This window comes from Diceros bicornis, chromosome 17, assembly GCF_020826845.1.
Source record: "Diceros bicornis minor isolate mBicDic1 chromosome 17, mDicBic1.mat.cur, whole genome shotgun sequence".
NCBI classification, from domain to species: domain Eukaryota; kingdom Metazoa; phylum Chordata; class Mammalia; order Perissodactyla; family Rhinocerotidae; genus Diceros; species Diceros bicornis.
In genome coordinates, this window is record NC_080756.1 from 16380859 (window position 1) to 16403757 (window position 22899).

General features: G+C 54.5%; 1 protein-coding gene and 1 long non-coding RNA gene across 3 annotated transcripts; one reads left to right on the top strand and one right to left on the bottom strand.

Moving 5' to 3' along the window:
* Nucleotides 1-4196: 4196 nt before the first annotated feature.
* Nucleotides 4197-6369, bottom strand: HOXC11 (homeobox C11). Its single transcript, XM_058558083.1, has 2 exons — nt 5688-6369; nt 4197-4437 (listed from the first exon to the last, which is right to left on the bottom strand). The coding sequence occupies exons 1-2, from the start codon at nt 6367-6369 to the stop codon at nt 4205-4207; spliced, it is 915 nt and encodes a 304-aa protein (XP_058414066.1). The 3' UTR covers nt 4197-4204.
* Nucleotides 6370-13547: 7178 nt separating this feature from the next.
* On the top strand, nt 13548-17467 carry LOC131416019 (uncharacterized). Of its 2 annotated transcripts, XR_009222531.1 has the most exons (3): nt 13548-13670; nt 15476-15648; nt 16723-17467. It is a non-coding gene; the product is annotated as an uncharacterized LOC131416019 (long non-coding RNA). The 2 variants fall into 2 exon arrangements; XR_009222530.1 differs by lacking the exon at nt 13548-13670 and having other exon boundaries at nt 14298-15648.
* Nucleotides 17468-22899: the final 5432 nt, after the last annotated feature.

Consider the following 22899-nt stretch of genomic DNA (forward strand, 5'->3'; position numbering starts at 1 on the left):
GTGTTCCCAGAGCAGAGTGGACAGGACTCTCTTGGAGGCCTGCAGCCTCCTTCTGCTGGCAGCCCTCAAAGCTGGGTCCAACATGGGCCTCAGGAAGGATTGACCCCAACCTATAAACCTTATTTTGCCTTAGGCAGAGAGAGAGGCAGCTGCAGACATTCCGCCCACCCCCCACACCGGGCCCTAGAGCCTGTCTCCCCTCAACCTCCCAAAGATCCTGAGATTTCAGTCTATAGCAAGACCAAAATGTTAAGTTTTTTAAAAAAGGGAGGAGGAGTCTTGTAAAACTTTTATGCCAAACAAAGTTATAAAAACTTCCCAGGCGTTGCCTTTTCCAAAGTTTATATGAATAATAACGAGTGTAGTCGCGTGCACACAGTTCTCGCTGGGCTCTGAGCAGGAAGGATTCAGTAAACAGCATTATCCAGCCCTGGGGCACCAGGAAACCCCAGGGGCTTCCCCCTTGAGGGAATACTGGCCCAGAAAGAATTGCCCTACAGATTCCTGAGAGGGGCGGGGAGAGGGAAGGGGTGGCGCCCTTGACTCCCTTGAAGTTCAAAGTTCTTCTTTGCCCTGGTGAGAAAAGCCCTCTGTCTTCAGCCCACTCGAGAAATTAGCCCCAGGTAGTTTCCCTCTGGTTAAAAACTGGCTCCAGGTATCCCCAACTCTGTTCACCTTTTGGACAACTGGTCCTCAACTCCTTGGTCCCCCAGAGCAGAGCTCCCCATCCTCTCCATCTGGGACACCTAGAAACCGTGGGCTTTCTCCCTGACGCGCTTTGTGGGGCTTGTGTAAGCCTTCTTCCAAGGGGCCCTTGTATCGCCATTCTCCAACAACCCAGGGGCTGAGTGACAAAGAAACCCCAAACCCAAGACTGGCCCCAATCTATTTTTCCTTTCAAGTCCTCCGGGGTCCCCCTGCACCCCCAAAGCCCATAGTGGGAGGGGGAGGGGCCCAGAGTGCTCTCTCTCAGCCCACACCACTTAATACCCTTGTAAACTCCCACGTGCGCTATAAACTTGGATTTTTACAACCAACATTCCTCCTTAGCTCCGGGAAACTTTGAACTCGGCCTCGGGTTTATTTACTGGGGCGGGGGGCGAGGGGGTTGGGGAGCTGGGAGCTGAGAAAGGCTGGAGGAGAAGAGGGGGGAAATGCGGGGCAAGGGGGCAGTGGAGTGGGAGTCTGGGGTGTGTTGGGGGTGCCAAGACTTTCCACTGCGGGTTTGTTTACTATTTAGGGCGGAAGCGTTTTCTAACACAGGCCAGACTGGGTCGTTAAGGGCAAAATGAAACTGGGTTTAGAGGCGCGGGGTGGGGGCGCTTTATGGCGGCGTCTAGACGAGGATCTTTTGTTCCTGGGCAGCGCCGTGGCTGGAGGGGATTACCCGGAGAGGCTGAGCCTACAGTGCCCCTGACCGGCAAGGGGGGCCGGACATCCTGGGGGGCTCGAAGGTGGGTTTGTTTGGGGGACAGAGACCCCTTTTTTCTCCTTTTCAGAGGGTCACCAAGGACTGTCAGGTTCCTGGGCCTGGGTCACAGAAGCCTTTGTTTTTCTCTCACTATGACCCTCCCTGCCCTTCAGAAATCCCTTCTGGAACTGGGTATCTTTTCTGGGCTGCACATCGCAGAGAAGGTGGTAGCTGCGGGTTTTAAATACTTTTCCCCCAAATCAAGAACCATTTGGAGACTAATATTTTGCTTTATAAACAGGTTCATTCTATAGGGTTACGTCCATCTTATTTTATTGGAAATATGGCTGGCAGGCCAATATTCCTTGATATGACTAGTGGATAAACACCATACCTACAGAATTCTCACACACATGCACACATACACACACACAGAGGACCCTCAGTTGCATTCCTGCCGACACTCACTAAACACTTCCTGTGGATACACACCACGGAGGACACAAGCCCTAGATGTGCATGTCCTCAGGTTTACTCCACATTACAGGCAAAAGCATACAAATAATATTCCTTCTCATGTACACCCATAGGCACACCAACTTAAGTAAAATATTTGTGCATGGGCACATGAGGGAATTGTGGGGCTGCATATACACCCCAGTCTGCAAATTTATCTCAAGACTCATATGTACATATTAGAGATTCAGATACCCAAGCTGCAGGGATCCCTGTCATCAAAAACAGCGACGGAATCTAGATGCACAGTCCGTAGCCGTGCCTTTTTCTTTCGTTCAACAGAATTGTATTGACAAAAACATTTTCTTTGAATTACATAAGAACAGTTCCAAAGAGAGGGGAAAGATGAGAGAATTGGCCCCAAATCACTGCCCCCAAATAACGAATTTGGATCTGAGCCTGCCAGAGTGTCCTCACTGAAAGGGCTGGAGGGACTATGGTTATCTTTACACAGAAGAAACATGCATCAAATATAGATGGATGTGGTGATCGTCTCCAAGGTCATCTCCTTCCCCAGTGCCCCACCTATGTCAACCTCTCACGAAAAAAATCTCTGGGGCTTTCTACTCTGGGAGACCCAATGTATAGACAGCAGGGTGGCCCCAGCCTAGGGTCTTCTTGTGTCTGGAGGAGCCTGGCCATTTGTGCTTGAGGGGAAGGGGCCCAGCCCCACCTTCCCACCCTCGGAGGGCCAGCCGCAGTGTGGAAAGGGAGGGGGCTGGTTTCTCCTCCTCTCCCCTCCTTCCTTCAAAACTGTATATAAAAATTCCAATACAGTCTTCTCATGGAGAAAAAAATGAAAGCCCTACCACCAACCCTACGCATTTAACTGCGACAGACGGAGACATCTGGCGGGAGGGCGGTGGAGCCAAGAAAATTCCTATAAATTTAAATTCGATGATGGTTACAATTAACTCCACAACAAACGTGTACTTAAACGGAAAGCATGGAAAGCATTGCTGGGCGTTTGGACGCAGCTCAAGCTGCACGTGAGAAAGGAGGGCTTTAAGAGTAGCCGTGGAAGGTCCTCAGCTCAAGAGCGGGAGGAAGCTACCACCACACTCCTGCCCCTGCCAGTGGAGAAGGGGGTGCAGGCCCGCCAGCTCGGCCTACCTCACCTTCAAGCGCCTGTCCTCGCCTGTCCTCCCGGGCTGGGCTCTACCCGCCTGCCTCCCCCTCTGCCTTGGGAGCATTGAGGGTTTTAAGAGGAGAGGGGCTAATAAAAGGGTCAAATAAAATCATAATATTGAACAGAATGAAATATCTTTATTTGCCACCAAAAAAAAAAATTCACAGCAATCCCTCTGGGACGGGAGCAGGGTGGGGATTGCACACATACACACGCACTCACGCACATGGAGAGAGATGGGTGATTGGAATCTCATTCCAGGCGAGTCCTCCCCCCATCCCCTCCGGGTAGAAAGAAACGCTTGTGAAATTTATTTACAAAAATTCAGGCCCCAGCATGGGAGAGGCGCCCAATCCTATCTCCTTCCTGCCTCGTCCACCCCAATCTTTTTTTTTTCCTCATAAAAAAAAGGAGGTAACAACTGCATAGACTATAACTATAAATCCGTGGAGTGTGGCACGGCTTGGAAAAAGGTTAGGAAACCTCAATGCACCAGTTAAGAAATTTCAAAGGAAGGCTCTACACGTTCACAGGGAGAACAGCTAGGCTCGGGCGGGGCCTGGGCGCAGACGGAGGTAGGACACGGACTTTGCACACCTAACACCAGGTCGAAGGTACAGAAATTTCACAGCAAGGCAGGATCACATTTAGCTGCCCCCTAGCAGTGGGGCCAGGTGGGGTAGGGGCGGGGAGCCCGAGAAGTCTCCCCTCGCAGACACGGTGTCTTAGCAGATCTTTACACTTGGGCAAGGAAGGCTTTCAGTTCAAAGATTGTTCGGCTCCGGCGCCCACTAATCTCGCCCCTCCCCCACCCAATCCGAGCAGCAAGACATCGTCGCGAGGTGTGTTTTCTTTTAAATAAAGAGTCTTGGCTTCGGCGCCAACGGAGTCCACTCGCCACGGGCCAGACACTTCCCTTCAGCCCCTTTCCAGGCCCGTCCCTGTCCCCCAGCGAGAGTCAGAGTCCCCCAGCGAGAAGGTGGAGGAGGTTCCGGAGAGAAGAGCGAGCAACGGCAGTGGGGGCCAGCCCTGGCCACAGTCCAGTTTTCCACCCGCGGAAAGAAGGCGACTTAGAAAATAAAAAATAAAAATAAAATAAAATAATTTCCCCCTTTCCCCTCCCTCCCCCAAAAGGGCCCGGTCTGCGGTTACAGCAGAGGATTTCCCGAGAAATACTGCAGCCGGTCTCTGCTTAGTTTTTTTTCTTTCATCCTTCTGTTCTGAAACCAAATTTTCACTTGTCGGTCCGTCAGGTTCAGCATCCGGGACAGCTGCAGCCGCTTCTCTTTGTTGATGTACACGTTGAAGAAAAACTCGCGCTCCAGTTCCCGGATCTGGAATTTCGAATAAGGGCAGCGCTTCTTGCGGGTGCGGGGGGCGTCTGGAGGGGAGGGGAGGGGGCAAGTGCGAGGAGAGGGGGAGAGAGACACGTGAGACCCGGGCGACCCCAGCCCGCTGAGCGCTCGGCGGCCCTTCTCCCAGCCCCACCGCCAGCCGCCCTCCCGCCAGGCCGCCGGCTCTCCGCGGGCGCAGCGCGGGGGGAGCCGCGACCCCGCCGCCAGGTCGAGCGCGTCCCGGTCCGGGCCACCGCGGGGCCCGCGCCCCTCCCCTCGGGCGAGAGCCGGGGCCGACGGAGTCTGGGGGAGAAGGGAGCCAGCCGACCCCAGTGCGTCCCCGTGGGCCCCGCCTGCTCAGCCGCGGTCCTCGGCCCCTTCCTGCGCTGCCCTCCCGGCGGCTCTGAAAGCCCACCACCCCTCCCCCAGAAATCTAGGGGAACCGCGGAGAACAGGCGCGAAGACGTGAGATCAGGCGAGAGCAGTGGGGAGGCGGGGACGAAGCGAGCGAGCAGGCACCAGAGACACCCGAGCGCCCAGACCGCTTCCGGGGGCCCTGGCGCCCCGGGACGCCCGGCGGGCCGCGCCTTCCCCGCTAGGCCGGCGCGGAGGCCGCGGACCGCAGAGACGCGCCGAGACCCCGGCCTGGAGCGGAGGGGAGCCCCAGCCGCCTCTCCCCGACCCCCTGTCGCCGCTGACCCCGGGTTGCTCGCGGTTCTGCTCCAGGACCCGCGAACACATAGTTTGAACATTTCAAAAATAGTTTTTAAAAGAAGCAGAGCCGCCCTGGCTGGCCTCTCCGGACTGAGGTTCTGCTCCATCGCCTCTCTCCCCCACCTCTCCCCCTCTCTGAGTTACTCCCTGTCTTTCCCTCGCCCTCCCCTTTCTCCCCCTCCACTCCTCCCCTCCCTCCCACCCCCCGGCAGCCCGGCTCCCCATCCTTCCTTAAATGCTCCTCTAAGTTCACGATCAAAGTTAATATCGCCCGCGATGGTGGCGCTTTTAAAAATTTCACAGACCGAGGGAGATAACGGGGAGGGGGGTTCACCCGGCTTTTCCAAAGAGCCCTTTTCCCTCCCTCCCCACCCCTTCTCCATCGTAAAAAGTCGAGTCGTTGGGAGAGAGGGCTTTGTAGGTTATAATAAAATCCTTTGAATGCTTATAAAACTCCACATAAAATCGAACTGACCCAAAACACGAGGCCGTCCCCGCTCCCCTCGCCTCCCCCCTACACTCGCCCTCCCTCTGGCGCTCCCTCCCTCGCTGCCCGCCTGTCCGCCCGGCCGCTGCTACCTACTGGGGGCGGCTCCCTTGGCCGGCTCCTTGGCCGCCGAGTGGGCTGAACCGGACGAGCTGGGATTCGTGTTTTCCTCCTCGGCCTCGGCCTCCGCACCCGCCTCAGCCCGGGACGCCAGTCCCGAGGCCGGGGGCGCCTCGGGCTCCCCCTTGGCCTCGCCCTTGCCCGGGCAGGGGGGCTCGGCTGGCGCGTCGCCGCCGCCGCAGTAGGCGTTGTCGAAGAAGCGGTCGAAGGCTTGAGGCAGGACGCTGTTCTTGTTGACTGAGGAGTAGAAGCCGGCGGGGGCTGCGTGCGGGGCGCTGGGGTGGTGGTGGCCGCCGTAGGAGCCTTCGTTTTTCATGAGGATCTCGGTGACGGTGGAAGGAGGCAGGCACTCCCGGTGCATGAGCTCGTCGGCCGCCGCATAGCAGGAGGAGTAGCTGTTCCGGTGGTGCCACTTGCCGGATGGCTCCAGGCCGTAGGAGACCTCCCGGACCGGGGGCACTTGGGCCGAGTAGGGATAGGAGATCTGACGAGAGGGGGCCTGGGGCAGGAAGGAGGAGACCGTGGAGAACTCGGGCACGTAGTAAGTGCAACTGGGGAGATAGAGGTTGGAGGCGCAGCTGCCTCGCTCGCCGAAATCAGCGCCCCTCTCCTTGCGCGACGGCGAGCAGAAGTTGCCCAGGTTGACCGAGTTAAACATCGTTCTCTTCTCCTGCCGGCTCCAGATGGAGGTTTTGGACCCGGTCTAGCGAGGGGGGAAAATTTGGGAAGGCGAGATGACGCGTTATCCGTCTTAGTCTCTCTCCTGGAGCACGTGATCCAAAGTAGATATTGTCATATATCAGTTCGGAGCACTTCGCACACGTAGGAGGGGTTCTCTCTTAGGTAAGATGGGGACGTTCAGGCGATTGGTTTGCAAACACCGCAGAAACATTATGAAAATCAATTGCAGATTTGTATTCGTTTTTCTCTCGTCACTCCCCTCCTCTCCATTCCACAGAGCGAGCAAAGGAGGAGAGAGAGGGTTGGGGTGGGGTGGGCGGTGGGATGGGCGGGGGCGGTGGCTGGGAGGGGGTAATTGTATTTTTTTCTAGCTGCTGCTCTTTTTTCCCTAGGGTGGGGGAAGGAGGAGGGCTCTCACGTATGGGGGGTCTTGCCTCCTCCCCGTGATCAGTCTGAGACTAGGGTGGGGATGAGGACCTCTTCCCCCACTGCCTGATTCCGCCAGAGATGGGAATCCTTCCCCCCAACTCTCAGGGACTCTTACCCGCCAACCCGAAGAGGGCCAGCGCCTGTTTAGAAGAGTTTGAAGAAGTGGATTCTCTTCCTGGCCGAGGCTGGGTGTCAAGACTCCCTTTCCCCTTTGGAGAGACTCCTCAGAAGAGCATCCGAAGTTTCCCAAAGGTGAGGCAGCCAGCAGCAAGCTAGTGTCCCAACTTTGTCTGGCTTGCTGCGCTGCCGGCAGCTAGGGACTCAGATTAGTCATAAACGAGTGGTAAGGAGTGAGCCAGCCGCCCAGCCGGTGCCTGGCGAAGTCTGGGAAAAACCTTCTCTAATGTTGTGTTAAATATTTAGTATGAGAGAGTGGCCCTGGGTGAATATTTCATGCCTGCCTTTATTGTCAATCAATGCACAGAAAGCTACATTCACTGTGGATTTTTAAATCTCAAACCCCAAAGAAAAAGGTTGGAATGAGAGCCATGTATCTTCTCTGTTGGGGCCCTTTGGGTTGGGGGCTCAGCCTCAGCTTGGGGCTAAAAAGAAGCCTGGTGTCAAGGTCCTGGAAGGATATGGTGGGGGACTAAGTTTGGGGCTCCTATCCTTGAATGATTTGGGGGCTGTGAGCTGGGTGGTGTGGCCAGGTGTGGGTCTTTAGGACAAACCAGCAGGGCAGTGGAAGGGAGCTGAGGAACCTAGATGGGCAGGGCTGGGCCAGGGGCCACTCCCTAGGGGAAGTCCCCAGCCCTGCTTCCAGGGGCTGCAGCCAGGCCTGGTGCTTCCTTCCTGTTTCTCAGCCCTGCCCTGCCCTCCTCCACATCTGCTAGCCTCCTGGATGGTTGTGGCCCAAGGGGTGGACTCAGTGGTTCTGCTCTCCCTTGCCTCCCATTCCTCTGGGTGCCACAGGACACATCTGGGCAGCTGAAAATCACTTTATTGAAAGGTTCTGGACTGGGTAGCAGAGTAACTGCCGCGAGCATAAAGCAACCTTGGATCCAAGGAGGAGCCGCTAGGGCACGATTTATTCGGGTAGGAGGGGAGGAACTGAAGCCCTCAAGGACTCTGTCCATTGCGCTCTCGGGGAAAGCAAGAAATGGCCCAAACTCTCTTTATATCCCTAACTCTTGGTTAAAATCGGTTTCCACTTTTAAAATATTATTTGGATTTGATTTTCCTTGCGGAACTTGATGAGGTACTGAGACCCCAAAAAACCAGACGGGGAAGACACAAAAAATGGTAACTTGTCCCTAAATACAACCCCCCAAATCCATTTCTTCTAACCCTCCTGCTTCCCCCAATTTGATTGGCCTTTAAAATAACACCTGGGGTGAAGGGGTGAAGACGCCTCAGCCATGGGTCCCATTCTTGGGGTGGTTCTGGAATACACAAGAATAGGCCTCCAGCACCCCTCTACCCATTCATCACTGGGCACTGCTTCCTGAGCCCTTCCTTAGTCCTGGCCAGATCTTAACGGAGGGCAAAGAGGAACTAGATTGGGGCTTCGCTCAAGTGTGGGACTTCTCTGTCGGTAAGGGGCTACAAGAAGAAAAATCTGTTGCTTTTCCTCCTTCCTCTACCCCTTTTTATAGGGTGAGTTGGGGCCGGAATTTTTAATTGTAATGGTGGGGAACTATGGACTGTGGCTTTTATGGGGTTTGTGCTGACATCATTAAACTTGAGTTTATTGGAGGCAAAATGCTCCCCAAACAGTGATAGGAACCGGCAAAAGGTGCCCCCATCCCTTGCAGAGGTGTAGATGGGCTCAGAGGCTCAGCTCCAGCTTTCCGTACTTCCCTTTAGGGCCCAGCTTCCTTCCCCATCCTGGCCTCCAGGGTGATGTGGGGCCCAAGCCCCCAAGGCGAATTCTGTGCCGCCAGGGCTGCCAGTGGGGAGGGGTTGTGCTTCCTGTGAGGAGACAGCTGTGGGCCTGAGCACTTGAATTTGACCACCAAAGTTTACTCCAGGGCCACCATAAAAGTGAGCCAGGCGGCTGCAAGGAGCTGCTGGCGGCTCTATTTCCTTGAAACAAAAAAGAAAGGCAAGAAAGAATGTCAAAGGAGTTGATGTCCAGGAAACTCCAGGGTCACCCAAATGAGGCTTCTGAGAATTAATATTCTTTCCCCTAAAAGTAAGGCACAAAGTTCGATTTTTTTTCTAGTTTTAGCCTGACTTTTAATTTTTCAACAACTTAAAAAAAATCCCAGCAATTGGAGGTTGCCGTTGGGGTCAAGGAGTGAAGGCCCCAGCCACTGAGGTCAGCAAAGCATTGATTGGCAAAAAATGCCCACGGTGTGGGCTAGCGGCCTCCCTGCCTGACTCTAGGTCCAGGCGTCTCTGAAGCATAGACTGAGCTGCCTGCCCCACGCTGCACCCCATAGCATCAGTGCCTCCCCTGACATGAGATCCATCTGTGGCCCCAAATTGGTTCCCAAGAGCCCTGGCAAGCCCTACTCCCTGGAGTGGAGGCGGCTTTTCTCTCCTTGTCTCATGGATGCCTGTGGCCCCTCCACCCTTCTGGAGTCTCGGCTTTCACCTGAAATTTTCTGCCACAGGGCCATCCTGCCAGCCCCACTGGCTCTTGGCCTCAGGCAGCACTGCCTGCCTGCCTGCCTGGCCGCTAGCAGGCAGCTGGGGTCTGGGCAGCTGCCGCGCGGTACTCTGGCCAGGGCCGCGACAGACTCCAGCACCCTTCCCTGCCACATACGGACACCAGAGGCGGCTGCAGAAGACGGCAGTATCTCCAGAATCCTGGCCGGGGGACCCCACCGCAGCACCCCAGCACAGCCGTGGGCCGCCTTGTCCACCTCCTCCGGCTGCTCTGGACTCTAGAGAGCGGCCTTTGGTGGGGAAAGGGGCCCACACCACAGACGCTGAACTGGGAGGCAAACCCACGGAGGAGGAAGGGGGCCCTCAGAGCTCGGATGCGCTTGGACTGTAAGTTCGGTCGCGCGTGGAGTCAATAAAAAAAATAAGCAATGAGCGCATGGGCACCGTCAGCGGTTCCGAAGCTGAGCCAGCTGGGATGAGTCCTCATGAGAAGTTGGCTTGCTTCTTTTTGCACATTTCTCTCCCTTAGAGCAATACCGCGGCGTTTAAGAATACCTTCAGTGTGCTCAGGGATTTTCAGGCCAGCGGTTTATCTCGCACCAGGTACACCTCCGACCCCAACCAGGGAACTAAAAGGCGGTGGGACTGCCAGTTCTCGGCCTCCACTTCTCCTCAGCCCTGGTCATCGCCCCAAGCCCAAGGCCCCAAGTCAGGCCACCTAAGCCGGTGGACGCTGCTCCTGAGGTTCCCCTGGCCCCTGGACAGGATGGGGGGAGTGAGAGGGGCAGCTCCTCCGGCCCCGCAGCCCCACCCACTCTCCTCCGCGGAGGGATTGTCCCAGGAGGCTATCGGCTCGACCCCATTTCTTCCCATAAAAGTCCCATTTTACGAGCCAGTTTCACTAGCCCCCTCACAAATGCTCTAAAATGAAGGAAATGGCTTAAAAGCAGTCTGGAAATGGAGCCGCTACGCTTGGACCTTGGTTTCTAAACCCAGTTGCAGCAGCACAGAAAATGCCTTTTCTGGGCAGGATGGCCCTGCTGGGCCACCCGGATCTCCGGCCTCGCCGCCGCGCGGACGCTGGGTTGGCCGGAGCCGCCATTCCCCGGCTTTAGCGCCTACTTAGGCTCGGACCCAGACCCGTAGATCAAAGTGAGCTAGCGGCATTTTTATGAGATCAACTTCAGTGGCTCTTTACTTGTAATCAGACGCCTGGGTCGAAAATGCAAAAGGGAACAGCCCATCAATCCAAAAAGGAAAAGGAGAGAGACAGAGAGAGAGGAAGAGAGAGAGAGGGATAGAGACAGAGAGGCGTGGGGTGAAAAAATTCAGGTGACACACAGCAAGAAGATTTTGGTCACCAACAAAAAAGATCCTTTGCCTGCAGCAAGAATGGTTTGTAGGTCTGTCCCAGCCTCCAGGCCCTGCCATCTGTCTGCACATTTCGCCCGGTTTCCAGGAGCCAGGAGGCCTGACTCTCCTGTGTTCTGAAGCTTGATCCGAAACTTTCCACAGTGTGGACACGGTACGAGGGGCGAGTGTGGCCGCCTGCAGTCCCTTGCCCCAGCGGGGAAGTCGCCTTCTGCTCAGGATTTAAAAGTCTCTCCCATTTCGCTGCTTTCCTCTCTGCTGTCTCTGTGGTTCTCTCATCACTACAGCCAGAAGTTGAGTTACAGGAAGATTTGCCAGAGATTTATCGCCTGGCCCCAAACTTGGAGAGCCTCCTTGTCATAAACAGCCGTCTATTGTCTAGACTTTTATCTCCGGGTATGGATCGTGCATTACTGAGGCTCAGGAGACACGAGCCTGGCTCTGTGGGGTGTGTGTGCAGCCAAATGCTTGTGCCCCCCACCAGGGTTTCTGTGGGTAGGTTTAAGAGAAGGCACAAATGTGGGTGTGCTCCTGGTGCTGGGCAGGTACACTGGTGGAGGCTCGAGATGGGAAGGACTGTCTGTGCCTGGGAACATTCTGGTGCATGTACTTGTGTGTTGGGTGAGAATTTGTCACGGTGCGCTTTGTTTCTGGGGCATTTTAAGTGTTCCTGTCTGGGCTTTTGCAGGTTTTATTAACCTGCATCCGCTTGGCCTGTTTATGTCCCTTCGAAGCAGATCATCTGGTGTTTTTCAATATTGGGGCCCACTGTGTGTGTGTTTGGCTTCTCTGAAGACATGGGTTTCTCGATACCTTTCCAGTCTTGCTCCCTCAGATTCCTCCACCCACCTTAAATCACACCTCAGCCTCTGCCTTCACCAGAGTGCCTGGTCCTCACTCCCTGCAAGTCCCTAAATCTCCCAAGTGGCTACCAATTTTCTGTCACAGACACAGAACACATTTTTGGAGGATGGGGTCTGGCTATCTCTGTCTTTCCCACACTAGGGGGAAATGTGTCCCAGCTCATAAATGTCCTCACTTCCTGGGGCTCCCCTTCCCAGGGCTGAGGGGGACATCAGAAAGGACCTCCCTAGTGCATTTGACCTTTACAAATGCTGTCCACAGAACTCCAGAGAACGCCAAAGAGGGTCTGCTGCTCCCTCCCTGGGGTTTCCTGGCAGCAAATGTCCCCACCCAGGCCATCCCCTCAGCCCCTTGAGCCCAGGCAGTAGGTCGTTTGCCCAGATTAAATGTCTGTGGGAGAGACGCTTATCGCCTTATGTCTCAGGGTCAGGCGCTTGTTTTGAAAGCCAGGGTGCTTTAACACCAGTAGGAATAGTCAAATCCTCCCCCTTTGTTTTTCATTATCAGAACACAGGGTGGAAGGGCTCTTGACATGGAGGCCTGGGAGCTCCTCTGACCACCCCTGCTGCTCCTGGGGGTTCCCATCTGGTCCCCAATCTCCACTTCAGGTCCCTGAGAGCCCTTAGGCACCCTCAGCCAGGTAGGCAAAGGGGGAGGGGACTGACCCCAGAGACTGGTTTTCCAGGTGAGAAGAGGGGAGGTGACAAAAATTAGGGGTTTGTAGAGCATCAGCTTTAACCAGAAGCCCCCATCATTGCTTTCTGAGCATCTCCTTTCCTTTGCCATACAATTCCCATTTAAAAAGCGATGATTAGGACTAATAAGGGCTCCGTGGCGCCGAGCGCGCGAAAACAAGCTGTGAGGTCCAGGAAAAAAGAGGTGAGCCCTTCACAGACACCCCCACACCATATTCTCTCTCTCTCTCTCTCTCTCTCTCTCTCTCTCTCTCTCTCTCTCTCTCTCTCTCTCTCTCGTCCCTGGTGCTACCCTGGAGGGAGAAGATCAAGGATTCCACTTCAGGCTCCTTTCTCCCGGCGTCTTGGGCTGAGCCCGCCGCCGGCTGCCCACTGCCCGGGCTGACGCCGCCGCCGCTCCGGAACTCCCTTTCCCTCTGGCAGGCCGGCCTCGGCGCCGCCTCCCTCCCAGTCTCTCCCTGCCTCCCTCCATCCCTGCCTCTCCCCCACCTCTCAGACCAACAAATATCTAATATACTGGTTTCTCCGCACCCGAGGCCTAGGCCGAGCCGGCTCAGCGCCCGGGGATCTCTGCCGAACACCGGGTCCTTGCGCGGGCGCGCTTGGCTCCCAACCTCCCGGTGGCAGCCTCCTCCTTTGCTAGTTGCCCGGTTAAAGCGCTTCTCTCTCGCTTTCCTGCTTCTCCCCCTTTCTTTCCGCCTCTGGATGTGAGAAATTAAGAAATCCAAGTCTCCTACCTTATCAGCCCTCCCCACTCGTGCTGCCTCACTTCTCCTTACCGAGTGGACCGCCTTGTTTTCGGAAGGAAATCTTAATACACATGTAAGCTGTAAATGAACTTTTCTTTCTGACGGCTAATTTTCTCTCCAACTCTTACATCTTGCTCGGTTTCGTGGTGAAATGGCACGGATTTAGAAGTCTGCAGTAGGGGAGGGGGGGAGTGGGGAGCCCAGAGTTGCAGACAGTGGAGAGAGATACGGAAGACCGGGAGATACAGAGAGAAAAAGAGGCGTCGGGGTGGAGAAAGGAGGGAGAGGGGGAAGGGAGGGAGGGGGGGAGGGGGCCCCAGCTGGCGGGAGCGGAGCCAGACAGAGAGAAAAGGAGAGAAAAGTTTGCCGGAGTCTTCATTAGCTGACTTCTCTGTCCGATGCTTCCCCTAGTCGGTCGAGCTCACCTCCAATAAAGGAAGGAGGGGGATCTTTTTTTAAGGCCCCAAAGAGTCCAGTGTTTACAAGACCAGAAATGCCACAGCCGCGTCCTGGCAGAAAGAAAGGCTGAAATGGAGGACCGACGCCTTCCTTATAAGGTACGATGCTAACTTGACCTTCACTTTGTCTTGGCGCCCCCCGCCCACCCAGACTGCTGCAGGCGGCCAGGCAGAGCGACCCGGGCGTCTGTCTCCCTCCTTCCTCTCTTTCCCCGTCAAATCTCTTTCTTCTTTCCTTTTTTCCATTTCCCTCCTTTTTCCTTCTTCTCCGTTTTTCCTACCTTTTCCTTTTTATTTCCTTATTTCTTTTTTCCTGCTGTTCCTCTTCCTGACCCTTTTCTTTCACTTTTCCCTTTTATTCCGGCCTGCCAAGTTTTCATGGTGTCCCTGGATCTGTCTTGCCTTGCTCTCTATTGCAATCTCTTTCTCTCCCCCACAGCCTTCTGGTCTTTTGAATTCCGGAAACAAGAAAAAGTATTTTCAATTCTCTCCTCATCCCTACCCCAACTGCCCTCCACAGCCCTAGCCTGGCTTCTGCCCCTATCCAGGTGTCCCTGGGGAAGAGCGTCCAGGAAAGAAGGCCACTTTGGGGTCAAAGGGGGCTTCACTCTGGGCCCGGTGCCCACTTGAGGATGGCAATGAATTGGTTTTGGTAAGACCCTGTTTTCCTCTCGCTGGCCTCACCTGCCAAGCCTCTGTGACCCTGGTGGTCTTGAACTGAGGGCAAAGCCCTTGATTGTGGGGAGCAGGAGGAGAGCAGAGAGCACTGCTCCTGAGACTAAGGGGGAGATTTAAGTACCAAATTGTTGTTTACCCTTCTGCAAGCTCTCAGCCCCTAAAATCCTAGAGATTTCCCTTAAGACATTTGGGAAGGAATTTAGAGAATTAGGGATTTCTGGAGATTCACACACCCATAAAAATAGGAAAGAAAGACTATCAGGGCCTCACTACCCTGACTCTTGCTGCCTCCCAAGCTCCAACAGAGCCACTGACACTAACTCTAATCATATCTTGTGCGGCTATAAAATAAACGATATTATCGACACCCCTATAATTATCTATTATTCGCTTACTTGTGATAATTACGATACTAGATGAGGCAGGTCTATGCAGACAAAGTAAAGCCAAGCAAATACCCTGGAAAATGAAAGTGAATCACTGAGGCCTTCAAAATTTCTTGTCCTTTCTTGAGTATGTTCCAGAATCTGTATGCTCCTGTGTAAGACCTCCCTGGTTTAGGAGTAGCCATCCTGTAGGGGCCAGGGTGGTATTGGGAGACCCAACCATCGTTTTTTCCTCTGTATCCCATACACCACCCCCCTCCTCCACACAAACACCGGAGAGGATCAAACAATAAAAGGGAAATGCTTTCTGTCTCTCCTCCAACAATTATCCGGATAATTGCATGAATTCTTCCTTGCAAACTGCTGTGTAGTCAGGGCTGGGATTTCAGCAGGAAGTGCAGGGGACAGGATTGCAAATGGGGGCAACTGAGAGAGTCCGGCATCCTTACATTCCCAGACTTTATAGTTCTGTCTAGTGTTACATTGTTTCTTCAGGCAAAGATCTTTGTTCCCCTTCAGTCATATTTCTCCCTTCCCCCTCCCTTTCTCTCTCCCCCTCCCCCCTTTTTTGGTCCCTTTAAAGGAGACTCAGACCACCTTCTGCTCTTAATAGATAACTATAAAAGCAAAATTAATTCCCGCCTGCCTTTTAATATCAATATCTCTCTGTTAAGTATGCACATTGGTGAGAATAAACAGAATTAAGTGCTGCAGCCCAAACCAACAATTACATCCAAGGTTTGTGTTGTTCTTTTTTTCCATTGAGTCAGGCTTATCTGGGTTGTTCGCTCTGCAGCAAGTAACCAGGGGGTATTTGTATTATTATTATTTTTTTACGAGCTTGTTGGGGCCTGGGCCAGCACCAACTCATAGAAAAAGCAACCACGAAGACAGAGAGAGAGCCAAAAGAGGGAAGAGGGCACCAGAAGGAGATGAAAGGGAGCCACACAGAAAAAAGAGGCGGCGGCAGGCCCCGGAACAAACGTGGCAGAGGGGGAGACAGGCACTCATGTGTATGTATTTTTATTTTTTTTTAATGTTTTTTAAAATTTGGGGTTAGATGAAGAAACGGGAAAATCCAGGGAAGGGGAGGGGGGAGGGGATTCTCTGAGTCCCAGCAACAATGCCCCAGAAGGGGAGAACGCTGCATAGAGCGGCGCCGGAGCAGCACCCCCTGCCCCAGAGACTGCTGGGCTGGGACCTCGAAGCCCCCCGTCACGGCCGCCACAGCATCCTCGATCTCCTTATCATCTCCATCTTTATGACGAGGCTTGTTAACAAGGCCAGCGAGCTGGCCACGCACATCTATCTCAGCCGCCCACGCTCAGCCAAGCAGCGGCTGGCGGGGGGACTGGTGAAGCACTAATTAATTGATTCCTTTGGACAGTAAAATATGGCCGCGCCTATACGGAACCCAACTAGTCATAAACAATATCTCTGCTGGGTGTGAGTGCGCTGTCTCTCAAACAATTTTTCCGTTAACAGGAGTCAGGTAGTCCCGGATTTTTAGCTGCTAAAGAAAGAGCTGTGGGACTAATTTTTAGGGGGCTGAGACAGAGTTAGCTCAGTGCCAGAAAATGCTTCGAGTTATTACCGCCTCTCTTAAAAGCATCGGGGATGGGTTTTGTTGAGAAAACCTTGGCTTTTGCAATAAGCTTTCCCTGCTGCTTGTGTAGACCTGGCCGAGGTTAAGGATGGGAACCAGAGGGCGGAGCTGGGTAGGCCAGAATCTTCTCCCAGGCTGGCTGGGAGGGAGTGGGGCTGCTCTGGGATTTGAGAGGGGTATGGAAGAGGGGCTCCAGCCTTTGCCTCACGCTGTTCTCTAGACTGATGATTTAAAAATAAATTTTAAAAAATTTAAATAAACCTTAGCTTTCAGGAGGCCTTGATTGCCCAGCACAAACTCGGAACCTGCCTGTTCCCTCAACCTGCCCGTTTCACACCTCAGCAGGCCGCTGGGCTTCCCACCTGACCCCTTTCCTAACTGACAGCCCAGAGTAACTCTATGATATATTTATATTAGGTGTAGAAGAACACATCCTGAGACACAGAGGGTAACCTCATTATGTAATGCTAATTCCATGCAGGCGTGATTATGCAGTCAGACCCTGCTGCAAATGGACTAGACCCCCACTTCAGATGAGAGATACAACAGGGAAATAGAAGTCGGAGACCGCTAATGAAAATAATCCATGTAGACATAGAAGGAGTTTTTAAAAGACAGAAATACAGAACGACAGGAAAGAAGTTCAGCCGATGGAGAGCGTCATTGCCAATGCCTGAGCTTCCTCCTGCTACTGTGTTTAAGATCTCCAGAGAAACGTGTATTATAAATACAATAATTTGTGAACTCAAAAACTGTACTTCCATGTATTTGGTACACATACACCATGTGTGCAAACATAATTTACAGAAGATATTTTTCATACACTGGGTAGATATGCATTTTGTCTATATATAATAATATGATGTATTTTCCATGTAATTTTTTAATGTGGATATATTAAAATGGATGCATTTTCCATGCACTGATTTTATATGTCCTATGGAGTGGATACATTCATGTAGCTAAATAGATGCAGGACTGTACATTCAGTGTGTACGATATATATATAACAGTACTGTTTATAAATGTAAACAAATTTTTACGTATGGTGGATATTCATGCTATATGTAATCTTTTCCCAGGAGGTTGCTTTCCCATACAATAGATAAAAGTCCCTCTGTATGTATATTTTCTAGAGAAATATATTTTCCATGTCCAGAATATATGTGTAATATAGATATCTGTGCATTTTAGACCGTTTCAATATATTGGTTATGTCCGCAGTATGGCCAAATGTGCATTTTATGGAACATCTTTTCCATGCTCTGCATGTAGACTGTGCATCTTTCACGGGGAGCTTTCTTAGCAAGAACTGCAGGTGAGTTCCATCCACAAAGACCTGTCCTTAAAGGAAGTTCTTCACTCCGGGTCAGAGAAATTGACAACGCGAAGGCTTGTCTCTGAGTCCCAAGCAAGTGGCTCCGGCTCGGAGAGCAGAAATCACCCACCGGCAATCGGCTGGGTCACAGTGGCTAAAGGTCCGGCCCTGTCTGGTCTCATCCAAGCCCAGTTCCTCGGCCCCGGTGCCAGGCTCCTTCGGGCGGCGCAGGCTTTGGGAGCCTCCAGGGCAGAGCCGCTGGCGGTGAGCAGCCCGGCGGGAGGGCGGGCCGCCGCTGCGGGGATGCCGCGTGCCCAGCAGAGGGAGGGCACTAAGGAGAAAGGCCTGCTCCTGCAGCACGGCAGCGCCTCGGACTCAGGCTGTTCGAGGTCTCCTACAAGCTCACCGGGCGTCCCCCAGGCCCGGGGTACTCAGGGCCGAGCCCCTGAGCGGGTCCGGGTCTCGGCCGCCTCCACGGCTCCGGCCAGCAGGGGTCATCCCGTCCTTCGCGGGGACCCGGCGGCCCTCGGCCGGCGACCGCAGCTGCCGGCGCTGTTGGGCAGGGAGCTGCGCGGGTCAGCCGGGGCTGTGGGGGCGCGCCGGGGTACTCTCTCCGGACCCTGGAGCGGCCCGGGGCCGGGGCCGGGGCCGGGGCGGGGCGGGGAGTTGGACCGAGGTCCCAGTGCCCTCTCTCCCGGACCGGGGCACTGAGGGCTGCCGGCGTGGGCGGGGGAGCTCGCGGCCCGGGCGCCCGCGTCATCCACCAGCAGCCGATGCGCCTTTGTCTCGGGGCCTCCCCTGGAGCGGCGACCGCGAGCCGGCGCCGGCTGCAGCGGTGGGGGTGTCCCGTGGCGGCGGGCGCCGGCCGCTCGCTTCTCCGCGGAAAACCGGCAATTCTGCCTGCACCGAACCAGACGCAGAAGAGCGGCCGCTCGGGCCTAAGGCTCCGCAGAGGCGCGGCTGCGGGAGCCGGGGCCTGCAGCCCACCTCGCGCGGAATTACCCCGGAACCTTCGGCGCCTCCATGCGCCCGCGGCGCAGCGAGGGTTGGGGGCTCCGGGGTGCGTTTTCCGCGCGGGCCCGGGGCCTAAAAACCGCTCCTACTTTCCTGGTAATGGCGGGGAGGATGGGCGGGGGCTCCGGCCTGTCTGGAACCCAAGGTCCCGGGGGTTTGCTTTGTTCGCAGATCCGGGCGGCGGTCCCTGCTCTGCTCTGGGTCTGAACCATCGATCGCGCCGGGTTTCCGGCTGCATTAGCTCCCGCAGAACCTGGGCTGGCGGGCCGTCTCCCGCCCGCTCGATAGTGGCTTTAGATACCCTAGCTGCGTCTATACAGGTCAGAGTGGAGTAGAACTGGGTGATAATCAGGGCCAAATACACAACTCATTTGGATGGTGTAAGCTTACAAATACACAACAGCACAAATATTTTCCACCTGAATTATCCAGATAATTCTCCCCTTTTCTTGCTCCTCAAGACCCAGTTAGAGACACAGAATGCTTTGTCTTCAAGTCAGTCGAGTAAACTGTAATTTGAGGGCTTAAATTAGACAAATAGTTGCAAAATAGATGCAACCCTTGCCCAGATCCAGAGCTCAGCTGTGCAGTGAGTATTTGATTGCCGCTCCAACCGTGACCTTCTCTTTGGAGAGGAGACCCAAGGACTTGATTTTCAGCCATTGGGAGGAGGTTACAGTGTAGTTCCTTCTCTGACAGATTCCCCAGTTATCCAGTTTTGGGGCCTGCATAGACACCACCCAACAAAGTACCTTCTCTCTCAGATCTGCAGTGTCTCTGGGAATAAATCAAAGGAATAAATTAAGGGCCAGTTATTCCTGACCTCCTGAAATTCCCTCCTTCCTTTTTAGCCCGAAATGCCTTCACTGTTAACTCTCCTTGTATAGATGCATTTTAAGAAGAGGGTAGTCTCTTGCCTGGATTCACTGGGATTCATTCCCTCCCTGCCTTTATTCAGACCCAGGTGCAGCCACCCAGTCCCTCCCCCAGCTTATGGCTGCCAAAAGCTATCCTGTCCCCAGCCTTGCCTGCACTCTGTGGGGCCTTTGTATGAGTAGCCCCAAAGCTTGAGATTTCCTTCCTGCCTGAACCTCTCAGCTGTAGAAGACAGCTGGGGATTAGGGGCAAAGGAAGAATGGGATTTGGTCTAAATTTGCTAGTTTTTCTAGTTGCAGGAGTAAGGAAAGGAAGGGAGAGAGAGAAAGAAAGATTTCAGGGCAGGCGACATGGCTAGGAGGCTGGGCTCCGTGGGGGCCCCTGCTATTCCAGAGCAGGCCCAGAACAGTGGAGGGGGGATTTGGAGGAGACTCCACGATTAGAGCCAGGCTGTGAGAAAGAGAAACTCAGAGACCAGAGGCTCAAGGAGGGAGGCAGAAGGAGGGTGTCCCACTCAAAAGGAAGGGATGAAGTAGACGCACAGAGGGCTCATGGGCACAGCTGGGACCCAGACTCTGGCCTGGCCCTGGCTTCTCTCTGGCATGGCCTGGAGGGGGTAGCTGGCTGAAAGAGATGGAGCCTACTTCACCAGCTTCAAGGGGTCTGGCAGTGTACAAAATGTGCTCTCAGAGAGAAGCCATGGGGTTAGGACCATGGAGTTGAAATGTGGACACACTAACCCTTGCCCCATATCTCAGGGCACTCTCACCACCCCAGCTCCAACCTGCTTCTGCCCGGGAGTTCCTGAAGCTCAGACTTCCTTTTTCTGGCCATGAAGGTGGTTTCAGCCTCCTCCGGGCTGTCCACATTATTTTTACAGCCCCATGACTCCTCAGATCTCCCTCTCCTCCCCCACCAGTCTACCGTCCCCCAATTTTCTCTCTGCTAGTAATTGCTTGAGACTGGAGATGGCGGCTCATCAACAGATCTTGGTTGCTCATATATTTTTGTTGAAACTGCAACCGCTCTTTCTTTATTATTATACATTTATTATTTTTATTATTCACTTGAGCTGGAGAAGATAAAGTGGGGAGCAGCTAGGAGGCCAGGGGTCTCATTCTTTTTGGGCAGAGACCATGTAGGGGGACTCAGTTTTAAATTTTTTTCTCAAAAAAATCACATCACCTTAAGTCATGTTTTAATTATTATTATTAATATTAATATGATGAAGCAACTCTGTACAAGGACTGTATAAAGGGAAAATGTGCTAAAGACAGACGTTTGAATAGGAGGGCTCACAGAGAGCTGGGGAGGGAGGAAGGGGAGGGCATCTACCTGCAGAGACTACACTAGGTACTAGCAACAGACACAGAGGACAGGACACAGGTTGACAGAGAGGCTCACAGAAGTCAAGTTTAAAGCGACGAGAAGAGAATATTGCATATCTTTGTCTCCCCACCCCTGTTGGAGTGTTCTAGTCTCTTCTCTATTAGGCTGTGGGAGTCAAGCTGGAGTGGTGGAGCTCGAATCCAGAACCCCGGAGCCCATGAGGTCACAGGAGGGGCTGCATGAAGGGGTGACCAGGCAAAGGAATGAATGCCTCATACCTAGGGCCGCCCACGGGGGAATGTGCAGACAGCTGAAATGGCAGTGGTTTCTTGGAACTTTCACATAGGTGAAACAAGTTTACGTGGATGGGGAAGCGTTTCACGAGTCAGGGGCCCATGGGGGATGGGGGCACGTGGTTGTACAGCCACTCTGCAGGGCTGTATTTGGGGATATGAGGCTGCCTGCTTACAAGTACAGTCGGCAGAATGGGCTGGGCCCAGTGGTGCGCTGGGCTCAGCTATTCCTGTGTTTGCCCGTGCCTCTGCAGGAGCCAGTACAGGGACTTGAAGCTGTGTGCTGGTGGGAGAGTGGGGGGTTCTGTGGATTGCCTTTCAAGGGTGTGTTAGGGCAGACTCCCCACGTGGGAAAAACTCCAAGCTAGCAGGCAGTTTCCTACTGTTCAGGCTGGGCTCAACTCCCATCAGTCCCCTGCTTCTCACCCTCTTGCTGCTGGCAAGGGTGGGTCAGCAGGTGGGAGGATGGGGGACTCTCACCGTGAAGGGTAAAAACGGAGTTCAGGAAGGTAGGCAGGCTCCTTCTCTGCTCCTTTCTCCTAAGCCTAGGATCTATTGGGCTGGGGCTGGGCCCTGAAGGGGACAATGAATAAAAGCATTGGGCTGGAGAGGCCACTCACTAGCCTCCAGCCGGTTCTGGGGATGTGCCCCTCCTTTTGCTCTGGTCCTTGTACTCAGCGGCTCGCCGGCTGGAAAGGCGGAGGCAGAGGATCCAGAGACAAAGGGCGGCGTTGGGGGGCGGGTGGAGTGGGGGTGGGTAAAAGAGAGAAAGGAGTTGGGTGGGGGGCTGCAGCGACCCCCTCCTTCATTGTCACCAGCCTGGGAAACCCAGGCTGAGCCGGGGCCTCCGCGGCCGGTAGCCCCTTTAGGGGCGGATTCTCCTCCCGCCTCGTAAATTACGCCGGTCCAGCCTCCGGCCGTGACCGTGAACGCCAGCGGGGAAAGGAGAATCAGCGGCGGCCGCCTCGGCTGCCAGAAACTCTCCGGGCCAATCGATGCCGCGCTCTGCAGCCCCTTTCACAGCCTCTTGGGCTTCCCGGAGGGCCAGGTGGGGGTCCCTCGGGTGGCTACTGAACCTGAGGCTGCGGGCGCTCAGCTCCCAATTCCTCCTCTTGAGGCTTCAGGTCCGCAGCGCCTAGGTGGCTGGAAGAGCGGATGGCAGCACACCTGTGAGCGAATGGGCGGGCAGGGGGCTCGGGAGAGGACTGGGGACCAGGAGACCGTTCGGATTGCCTGCCCTAGAGCGGATATAAGGCTGATGATCGCCTTGTCTGCAGCCGGGTCTAACGCCTACGCCTCAGGCTGCTCTGAGTCCACACCTAGAGGACCCAGACCCCAGCGGACTCGGGCATTGCTGATCATTCGGTTCTCCCCAACGACACTTCCTCCTAGGTTCTCGCACTTCCTCCTGCCCTCCCAGAGCTACCCTGACCCCCCTCCACTCCCTTCGGATCCTCCACTCTCACTCCCTCCTCTCAGCCTCTCTTAACACTAACTTCCAGTTTTGGGAGGTTGGCTCCGCTGTTCCCACCCTCACCTACTCCTGCAGGCAGACAAACTTAAGATCCCAGGAGGAAAGTGGTGGGAGGGGGTGCCTGGGTCACCTCTCCTCCAGATCCTCAGCTCAGAGGCCCAATGCCCCAGTCCTGCCTCAAACCAACCCCTCCCAGCACCGCAGCCTTCCCTGCCCCTACTCTCCGCCTGCAACTGTGGGCTTCCTCTCTCCCTGGCTGAGTTCTTCCCTTCTCTCTGGGACCTGGCAGGGCCTGTTGGGGGTGTGTGGGAGGGAACCACGAACAAAACAGATAAGAGGATGTCCAGGGAGGGC